This window comes from Rhamphochromis sp. 'chilingali' (assembly GCF_963969265.1).
Source record: "Rhamphochromis sp. 'chilingali' genome assembly, chromosome: 6".
In the NCBI taxonomy this organism is placed as follows: Eukaryota; Metazoa; Chordata; class Actinopteri; order Cichliformes; family Cichlidae; genus Rhamphochromis; species Rhamphochromis sp. 'chilingali'.
In genome coordinates, this window is record NC_137933.1 from 25,685,108 (window position 1) to 25,696,293 (window position 11,186).

Sequence of the window (11,186 nt, forward strand, 5' to 3'; positions counted from 1 at the left end):
TGCTTGAAGTTTCAGAACCCACGGCCATCACCAAATGCTCCATTTCCTCCCTTGAGATGCTCTGTTAGGCCTTTACTGCAGCGTCCTGTACCTGCTATTTGTTTGTGGGTTTCTGCCTTCAGTTATGTCATCAATAACTGAAAGGCATGCTCTAATGAGTTTAGATCAGGTTTCTAACTTTGTCATCGAAGGATATCCTATTTCTTTGCCTTGAGAAATTCTTGAGTTGCTTTTCCATATGTTTTGGGTCATAATCTATTTGCACTGTGAAGCACTGTCAAATCGGTTTTGCAGCATTTGACAGAATCTAAGCAGAGAGTACAGTCCTGAACACTTTTGAAGTCATCCTGCTGCTTTTATAAGCAGTCACGTCATCATTAGAAACTGCCAGCAATAGATTTCCATGCCATATTATTGCCTCCACAACATTTGACAGATGATGTGGCATTCTTCACACGATGAACTTTTTCACTTTCCTTGTTTATATTTTACTCTTCCCATCATTCCGGTACTAATCAATCTTGGTTTCATCTGTTGAAAGATTGCTTTTACAGAACTGTGCAGGCTCTTTAAGATGTTTTCTGGCCAAGCCTTATCTGGCCTTCTTGTTCTTGAATGTAATCAATGCTTTGCATCTTGTTGTAAACCCTCTTTAAATTCATGAAAGATCCTCTTGATTGTAGACTATGACAATCATACACCTACCTACTTGACAGTGTTCTTAAATGGGCTAGATGTTTTGAAGAGGTTTTCTTAACCCTTAGATGCACGAGTGACTCTACCCTAAACTCTTCCATAAGTGTGCCACTTTTGTCATTTCAGTTAATAATAATCATTTGTATTATATGGGGAGGGGTGTCCCCTTTGTTTTTTTCCATCCACCATTTCCACTAGCTTCCAGGCTGCACTAGGGCTGTGCGATATGACCAAAATCTCATATCCCGATATAAGAATTCTATCGTCCCGATAACAATATAAATCACAAAAATGTAACATTTTCTGTAAATTATGTGAATCTCGGGCAGCTCGACTTGCGGGAAGTGTTTCCAGCTGCGCGTAGTGTACCTGGAGTCGAGTGTTTTAACTGATGCATGAAACTATACATTTTTAGACATAAGTTGTAAAGGCCGCCGTTTTCTTTGTGAGTATTTATTACACGGCGTGCTGCGGGGAAAAGCCTGTTCTAACGTTTGAGTCTAAGGTTTATTTTTTCGCACCTGGCAGCTCTTTTTTACCTCTACTACTACTTCTACTACTCTCCGTAAATAATCTGCTCTTTCACGTGATTCAGTTTATTTTGAAAAGTCTCAACAGGATCTTGAGCTTTATTGTGAAGGGTTTATGTGAAACATAAACAAGCGGACACGCGATGGTGTTACCGTCGTTGTTGCTAACCACAACGCATAAAACAGGTGCTTGTCCGTCAGTAGTGTGGTTATATTAAATATAAGAGAAAGGAGAAATTAATGTAGCCACTACAGTGACCATCAAAAGGATGAAAAAATATTGCTGTAAACAGTGTATTTTGCGACACCACGAAACAAACGATAGCATAAAATGAAACGATAGACGTTTTTATATCGTCATCCGATATACATCGTTATATCGAACAGCCCTACTCTGCACAGATGTTTCTGTATACTATGCCCACCACTTCGTTATGGTGTTCCATGTATGCCCTGCCTGCTAGCATCTTGCATCCTGCTGTTATGTGCTGGATTACACAGCCTCTATGGATCTTGTGCTCAGAGCTTGTTCCTGTGCTGCTGTGATTAGTGCCTCTGTGCTGTCTTTCAGTCCAGCCTGGTCCAGCCACAGGTAGGACTTCTGGATGTCAGCCACTTCCTCTATCTGCCGGTGGTACATACCGTGCAGGGGCTTTTCCTTCCATGATGGTTCCTCCTCTTTCTTGGATTTCTGCTGCCTGAGGTATTCACTGAGCATGTGGTCGGTTGGGGCCATCTTCCTCATGTAGTCATAGATGTTTGTGGTCTCATCCTGGACTGTGGTACTGACGCGCACCAGTCCCCGGCCTCCTTCCTTCCCCTTAGCAGACAGCCTCAGGGTGCTGGACTTGGAGTGAAACCCTTGATGCATGGTCAGGAGCTTCCTGGTCTTGATGTCTGTGGCTTCCATCTCATCCTTTGGCCAGCTTATTATCCCAGCAGGGTACCTGATCACAGGCAGGGCCTAGGTGTTGATAGCCCAGATCTTGTTATTACCATTAAGCAGCTGGATAGCGTAGTGGTAAGAGCGGGAGTCGCAAGTTCGATTCCCAACTGGGTTGTGTGTATCCAGTAAGGGTCCTAGGCTAGACCCACTATGCTAACCAAGCCCATCGCAGACATGAGCAAAACAGATAAATATGAAGCCATACTGGCTCGGACGTCGCCCGCATTAACAAGGTCCTCGTCAGGTACTAAGGAACCAGGGCTCCCTGATAAGAAGTGGGCTACTGGAACGAGAAGCCATCAGAGGACAAGAGACGAAAATAGGGCGCTGTTGGAATGCTACTACGCAAGTAACCCCAGCGGACAGGTTACATAAATAGGATGAGGGACCTATGGAATCTTCGATACCCACTACTGACGGTGAAACAACATTCGGAAGAAGGGACTGCTCTCACAGCTAGAGGTTGACGAAATACAACACACATGCTACGGCAAGGTGGAGCCAGGACGACAGGTCAGGGGGTAGATATCATCACTCCCACCCGAGATTGGGTACCAAGCTCCAAGTACAATGGAAGAAGGAACTGAGTGCGAGAGGAACTGACATTCAATTTATCATGTTTAATTTATCATGGATCAGGTAACAGGCCGCAAAACTTATTACTGAATTAGATTTGCAAGAGTTAATTAACTCTTGCAGCAATGTCAAACAACCCTTTTCCATGGTCATTTTTAAACTAAAAGGTATGCAGCACAGGTAAACACTGGTCAGCTTCTCCAGTTAAATACAGTTTAACTGTGGCAGTTGGCAACTGTGGCATCAGATGCAGCTGTAGTCATTTTAGCAGAGAAATGACTCAAAGACAGATTATTGTTAGCAAAACCTGCTCAGCAATGAGCAGTCATTTCAGCTCTATACAAAACTGATCAGTCTTGAGGTTTATAGTACAGGCTGCCACATGAGGCAGGTTTCACATAAAGGCAACAGCCCGCTTAGAACAAGAAGAGGTGTCAAGAGTCAAACTTCAAAACAAAAGTACAGAATTGCTCAGAATAACTTCACCTGTGTAAGGGTACACTCACACAGTTACAAGTGAACAGCATGCTGACGGATTTTCCCCACACATCAACAGTAATTACTGCATAATGTCTTGAAAGTAGCTTTCATAGCTCAGTGGTAGTTCATGAATGCATGACACCAATGTAATGATTCAGTAAAGCACTAGATGTTACAATCCTGGACAATGCATTGCTTTTAATGGAGAAAATCTTGAGGGATAGCTTATGAGGAAAGCAGCCCAGAAACTTTAGCAGCACACATCTTTGTGAGCCTCAACTTTCGTTCTTTTACCCAAGCTAGCCTGCCATTTTCCCTGGTTAGGTTTAGGGATTAGAGATCTGATCTAAATTTTTACAATTTGGGACACATGGTCAGTAGTGGACCTTGGATTTTTCGGTAGAGGAGGCCAAACTTTATGCTAAAATGGAGCAATTAAGTAAATTTTTTTTTTTAAACAAACTAAATAATAGTGGCAGTAGTAAGAGAGTGGAGGGGTGGTGGTGTAACGATCAAGTGTAAAACGTAACCCAATGTGTTCTCTTTTTGGCAACCTTGTGTTATCTTACTTTAGTTTTAATGTGTTTCTGAGACAAAGAGCACTCATTTACGGAATATTAAAGTCAGTGGTTCTAACTATTTGGGAAAATGCAATAAATGCCACTCACTTATTCAGTCTATTGTATTTTAGCTGACATCCAGCTTCACTCATCATGCATTATTTGGCAGTGTTGTGAGCTGATAATGTTATCTACTTAAAAACACTCAGTGGATGCCCAAGCTTTTCCTCAGATGGACTTTGTGACATGTTTAAACTTTGTACATTACTTTAAATAAGTACACTTGTTTGTCCTTGGGAGACCCATCTGTGTCTCTACCATAAGCTCAAACACGAGACACCACACCAGAGTGACAAAAGCTAATGACAGCATGTGTCAGATTTGACAAAACTGATGAGGGAGCCAGCCTTTGTGCAATTTCTGAACGCCCCCCTCGCCGGGCCCCCACACACTCCCAGAGTGATGTTGCGCACGGGGGCAGCGTGACCTTCCTGTCACCCATTCGGGCAACTTTTAAGCCCATAACTACGAGAGTCAAAATTTCACAAAAATCACGCATCAACCATGAAAGAAGCTCGCACCGAGTTGCGTACGCCGTTTGACAAAAATAAACCGGTGTCTGATTCTGTCTGCCAAACAGCCTGTGACACTAACGCCGCTGTCGAGGCTGTGATGACAAAATATCTTTTGGCACGTATGTGCACCTTCAGAACCATCACTCCGTCTGTAGCTATTCACCATGCCCGTTCGCTCAGCGCTGCTGTCACTTTACCACGACTTTCAACTCGGCGACAGACTGAGGAGTTCAGCCCGTAAATTACATCTTATCCATTTACTACAGTCGTGAAGAATTATGACAAAGTATATCAAAAGCGACATAAAGTATAAGCTTAAATTAGGCAATCTCGTCTTTGCCAAGCTTGAAAACGGGTTAGTTTCGCCTGTTAAAGGGCTTAGGACACCGCTTTTTGCATACGCGACGCCCTTCCCTTTACTTCCTAATTCCATTATTCGTCAATATTACAGAGGATTTTCCGTAGACATGTTTTTATCCTACCTCGTAAAGGTCTCCTGAAGCCATTCTTGGGTGCAGACAGCGGCGGCGCGGCGTTCTTGCCTGCCTTGTTGGCTTTTTTTGGACCCTACTCTCTCGGTGTTTCGGCGAAAGCCCCGATAGACGGGAATTAGCGAGCAGCCTTGTTATTCTGAGCAATCCGCAGCAGCAGATCAGACAGTGTCAATCGAGCCCGGCGGATCGTTCCACGCTTAAAACAAGCAACCATCGGGGCGGTGCTGTTTACATATACCGAAGTACAGGACTAAAAATTAGTCCCGGACTAAGAATGTAGCCTGATGGTCTGCATGCGCCCAGCTCATCTGAGCTCTGTTGCAATCCACTCAGCGGGAGACGTTATACGCGTTGTGTTTACACACACCAGCTGGGTCAGATCCCTTTCTATGATCCCCTTTACCTGTCCACTGTGGCGTCATAGAAAGATCTGACCTACCTTATTTGTATTCACCGGGAAATATCTAGAACAAGTTAAGCGGAACTATTTGTAATGATTCATCACTAGCTACTGATGTTGGTAGACCTTCTTACTGAACTTTGCATCAGCATCAAATATCTTTAAAATATTTATTTATTTATTAATAAATTAAAAACGATTAAAAACAAAAGGTTTGTTTTGCCCTGTTTCCAGGGGTTCTGATGGGTTCTCTCTGGGTCACCCAGCTTCCTTCTGAGTCTGGCACTTCTAAACTGGCCATAGAGCCGTGAATGGCTGTTTGTCTCTCTGTGTTTGCCCTCCACAGACTAGCAACCTGTCCAGGGTGTGGCCATCTTTCGTCCCATGACAACCGGGTAGGAACCCCTATCTAAAATCTGAAGAATAACTGGTTGTTTGGCACAGACCAGGTCTTGATCACAACATCTTTCGCAGAACCTTGGATGAATTACCTTAGAGTATGAAAACCTTAGAGTATGAATGCTTTTGCAGCATTTTCATATCCGCTCTACCTTAGAGCAAATGTGAAAATGCTGCTAAAGACCTTAAAAAAGACACCCACTACAAACAGGAGAATTTGAGTAATTTTCCTTCTCTAGGACACCAAAACTACAACCTAAAATACTGAAAAAGTTTTCAGTCATTATATGAAAATTAATCTAGAGTTGTATCACTTGAAACTGTTTTCAACAATATTTTATGGATTGAAACAAATCTGAAAATAAGCTGTAAATAAAAAAGAGCAAATGAACAACAAATTGCTCCTGTCAACTGAAAAATAGGAATCCACACTCTTCTAGTGAAATTCATGCAAGTACATGAAAATAAAGAAATGAAAATTAGCATAAAAATATTATTTGTATTAGTTCAAAAGAAAGAATAATCCAAACACTGCATGGTTTAAACAGTTATTCTGTCTGACTTTGCGTCAGATCCAGATCTTTGAAGTTGGGGCCCTCAGACCATTTCAGATGTTTTTGTTTGTCTTTAAATGTATTTCATTCTTTCTAGTAAAATGTTTGATATTGCATGTCTTATCCAGTGTGAAGCAGCTGATTTCTAAGTTTTCCTTCCAAATAATGCCGTTACCCTCTTGGCAGTTACAAAACTGAGGTTTATAAACGTTTGTTCATTTCTGTTATAACTTTAATCTTTAGGATACACACTGAATACAAATACTCTTAGGTATCGTGACAGTCCTTTTGCAATCTTTGCACTTGTCGCTTCCCAATATATTTCAAAATATTTCAGTGTTTCTACACAGTCACTGCATTAAGTGATTTTACAGGACAATGACAGGCCAGACATTTTAAAACACTGATCACATACACATTTGCACATGCTCATTACCTCTGTGTAAACGTTGAATAACACATAGTCTAAAAAGCTATAGGTCTCAGAAGCCATATAAAAGGTAACGCAAGATTTGGATAATAACCCCTCCTATGTGTGCTACAAAGCAAAAATATCTGCGTATAAAAGCGAATACTAAAATTTTAACATATTTGTTCAAAACACTAAGAAGACCATCTCAATGTAACAGAGATGCAATTTGCCCCCATATTTTGTCCTTAATTTCTTGTATAACATACATACATAAGCAATTACTGCACTAAACATCTTTATGATAATACCAGAATTTTACTTTGTTGCAGTTATGCTTATAGGCCTTCAGTAGCTCACAATATGATATGAGATTATGAACAGGATTATTTGTTTTTGCCTTGCTACATATAACAGTTTTCCACTTGCGCTACAGAATACAAATATTCTGTAGGGATGTATTTATTTAATGCGTATATTCAGGAAAAACAAATATCATCACTTTTTGTGTATTTAGAGTTTGATACCAAGTGGTATATGAAGATATCGTCACATTTTAAGTTAAAATGAAACAGTACAATCAATCAATCAATCAATCAATCAATCAATCAATCAATCAATCAATCAATCAATCAATCAATCAATCAATCAATCAATCAATCAATCAATCAATCAATCAAACAAACAAACAAACAATTTAAAAAAAGATAGAAAAGAACTGTCTTCTTTACTAATAAAAAAACACCTTACTCTCTTCTTAGCATCTTCCCAGCACAGAGTACGCTGCGTGGCTCTGTCTTCTCCATTTGGGTTGGTCTTGGGTGTCCTCTGGGGTCAGATCCACTGAGCGCATGTCTTCAATGATGACGTCCATCCACTGCTTTTTCAGTCTTCCTTGAGGTGAGCGGCCTCCAGTGTCGAGTTGGAGGGCTGTTCTTGACACTGTATTTTCTGCGCACGTCCATACCACTCTAGGCGCGCTTCCCTCATTTTCTTTTCATTGGGGCAACTCCTTCATTCGTCACATGATCCAGGCGGGTTAAGCCCACCTGAGCACCTTCATCTCCGTAGCATTGACGATCTGCTCATGTTTCTTGGTGGCTGGCCAAAAAAATCCCTTAAAATAGTTGGGTTGTACTGGGATTAGCTGAAGTGTTAGCTTCAGATCATTTACACTACTGTGCAAAACTCTTAACCCACCCTCATTTCCAAATACTTTGCAAGGGAAATGAATGCAGTGACTTATGGAAAAACTTGTGCAAACACTTGTGGAACTACAGTATGTAAGGCATAAACAGAGTGTGTGCAACTCTAACAAGCTTAAAAGTCTGAGATTTCTTAGGCAAGATTTCTAATAATTTATTTAAGTAACCTTCAGAAATAACTCTCCAGGCTTCTTGACAGGCATTCAAAACTCTTCTATGGATGTTGGTTGCTTTTTGTTCTCTCTCAAGATGATCCCACAGTGTTTTAATGTTGAGGTCCAGGCTCTGGGGAGGCCAATCCATGACTCGTAGTGTTCCATTGTGTTTTTGTTCTATTCAGGTTTGCTTTTACTGCTTTGGCACTGGCTTCGGGATCACTGTAATGCTGAAAAATGAAGCCGCTGCCAATCAGACAGTGTCCAGATGGTATTGAAAAATAATGTTGAGGTCTGGGCTCATGACTGATAGTGTTCCAGTCATTGTGTGTTTTACTATTCAGGTTTACTTTTATTGCATTGGCAGTGTGTTTGGGATCACTGTCATGCTAACAAATCAAGCCAGTCAGACACATTTTAGACAGTATAGCTCAATGATTTAAACTGTGATGCTACTCCATTTTTGATAAGATCTGCAACACTAACTGAAATGCAACCTCAAATCATAGCAGAACCTCTATCATGTTTTAAATATGGCTGTAGACACTCTACTGAACTCCTCTAAAGATTGATTGATTGATTGATTGTTTGATTGATTGATTGATTGATTGATTGATAATACTTTATTCATCTGGAGGGAAATTGGGTTAGGGGTGCCAGCCTTGCCAGCGCCATCTCACCCTTCCTACCATACATTCATTACACAAACATCACATGGGGAAGACAGGTCAGAGAGGTATAGTAATGGAAAATGCACAGCATGAGGAAAATCATAAAGATAATGACTTGAAATAAAAAAATAAAATGTGGATTAATCAGTCCTTATCATCCATTGTCACAAATTTTCAGTCCAGTTCTTGTCTTCTAATTTGGCATATCATAGCTTTTTCTCCTCATTTCCCATAGTTAAGAATGGCTTGTTGACAGTCACCCTTTCACCGAGGCCATTTCTGGTGAGGTTTCAGTAAACAGTAGCTGAATCAACGAAAGGCCAGCTGCATTTCACATGTCCTTTTTTAGGTCTTTGTAGGATTTTTCCCAACTATTTCTTAAGGACATGACTTTTAGAAACTGTTCATCTGGAATAGATACTTTTTAGATCTGCCTTTTTTCTCATTTCTTTCTTTCTTTCTTTCTTTCTTTCTTTCTTTCTTTCTTTCTTTCTTTCTTTCTTTCTTTCACTCATTTATTTATTGGTTTTAACAAGTTTTAAAGTTTTCAAGTTGTAGAATCTTGACCATATGGCCCAAAACCTCCAAACTTGTCCAGTTTGTTTCTTAATGCACAAGTTATTTCCCCCAGTGTTAGTATATATGTCCATTGAGCCAATGAGATCGTCCACATATTTTTTAATCTTTCCAGCACTTAGCAATACATCACTTGGCTTCCAAAAGTTCGATCGTTAACAGAGCTCTAATGTTTGCAGCAGGTACAAAATTATTCAGGTATACATTTAAAATACATAGTTTGGGATCAAGTGGAATCACATCACCAATGATTTGGCTTAACAAATTTATTACCTTTTCCCAAAACACTTTCACATGTGAGCACTCCCATATGCAATAAAACAAAGGGCCCCTATCCACTCCACACTTAGTACAGGTGTCGGGGATGTTTGGGATAAAATGATGCAATTTTGAGGGGGTAATATACTGTCTTGTGCACCATTTATATTGAAATAGTTTAGATTGTCTGATTCTGGGCCAAGAAGCACGATTTATACCAGTTATCATCAGATACATCCATTTGCAAATCATTCCTCCATGCCTCTAAAATAGACTGTGTTGATTCTTTGGAGTTTTCCATAAACATTTTGTACAATAAGACCTGCCATTTCTTCTTCTGTTTTCCACTTTGTTTTTCTTTCTTTTTTTGTTGACACACAGCACAGCATGCTGAGATAAATTTTAAACCAATATCTCTTTGAGGATTATCCTGCCAACTGGACTATGAGACTAATATAGAATATAGTTTTTAACCATATGAAGGTGATTTGTCAAAAAACTAGGTGGTCTTTCTTTGTATATTGCCAGGGATGACCTTGTCATTTTTTCTTAGATTCTTTTAAGGAGATACAGAATAACATGGTGAGATATACAGGGTTTTCAGCTGTTAGCTGAAAACTAGTTTAATAATAATAATAATGGATTTATATAGCGCTTTTCAAGGCACACAAAGTGCTTTACAATTCCAAAAACAGGAGAACTAGTGCCTTCTTTTGTCATCAGAAAGGTGCTCTTTCCTCTATCACTAGAACTAAGTCTGTAACTGTATTCTTTGCACCAGTTGTGAATGGCAAGCTGTGGAAAAAGCCATCACACATTTTACTATTGATCATACTTTTGTGTTTAACAACTGTGTTCTGTTGTTTCAGGTGGTAGCGTTATGTTGCTCTGGTTACCATGTGATGCGCTCTCTCTGCGACTGTGTGGGGGTTTTTTGGGTGAGAGAGCGCCCTTTTTTGTTGTTGTTATGCTAGAGCTACGCTGAGCAGTTGGGTTAGCGGCGGTGTTTTTCTGTTGAAAATAAACAGCGGTGCTCCCTGGCAATACGGGGAAGCAAGACCAAACAACACCTCTGTCTCCCCCTTGTCTGAGCTCGCCACAATACACAGTCCAACAGAGTTTTTTCATCCAATGACAAGACATTTGGAGCACAGTGAATGACAAATGTAACATCATACATCTTAGATATAAATTTGAAAAATCAGCACTCTCCATATTACTATATTATTGTAATGTTCAATGTTCACATCACCAATGATCGCGACATTACCATTAATTAATTAATTTATTATAAAGAAATTGTGTTTCTCAGAATTGTATTTGTTTTGAGTTTTGTATCCTTGATTAAATACATCTCAGTTTTATATTTATAGTTATTTATATTTATTATTTATAGTTTAGATTTGTGTGTTGTTGTATGTATTTTTTAATTTTTTCTTAGTTCCTGCTTTGTTCATTAGTATTCCAGCCTCCCTCTGTTCCCATGTTTAACGTTCAGTGTGAGTCATCTTGTTGTTATGGTCCTGAATGGCTTGGGGTGTTTGTCTCTCTTTTTCTCTCTCTTCTCTATAGTCTGTTTCTCTCTAGATCTTTCATTCTCATGTAGAGTTGTGTCCGCTTACTTTTTCCAGTGAACTTAATGCAATAAAAGCTATAAAAATCTAATAAAAAGTCTCCTCAGTCTCCCGAGTCGCTGAGTCCA

The 11,186-nt window shown here is 39.9% G+C and overlaps 1 protein-coding gene across 1 annotated transcript in view; it reads right to left on the reverse strand.

The window, feature by feature from the left end:
* LOC308398910 (chromodomain Y-like protein 2) overlaps positions 1-5,125 on the reverse strand; it is a 48,447-nt gene extending 43,322 nt beyond the window's left edge. The window contains exon 1 of the mRNA XM_080885781.1: positions 4,846-5,125. Coding sequence (XP_080741907.1) covers positions 4,846-4,869 — 24 coding nt within the window. The 5' untranslated portion in view covers positions 4,870-5,125. The remainder of the gene's footprint in view (positions 1-4,845) is intronic.
* Positions 5,126-11,186: the final 6,061 nt, after the last annotated feature.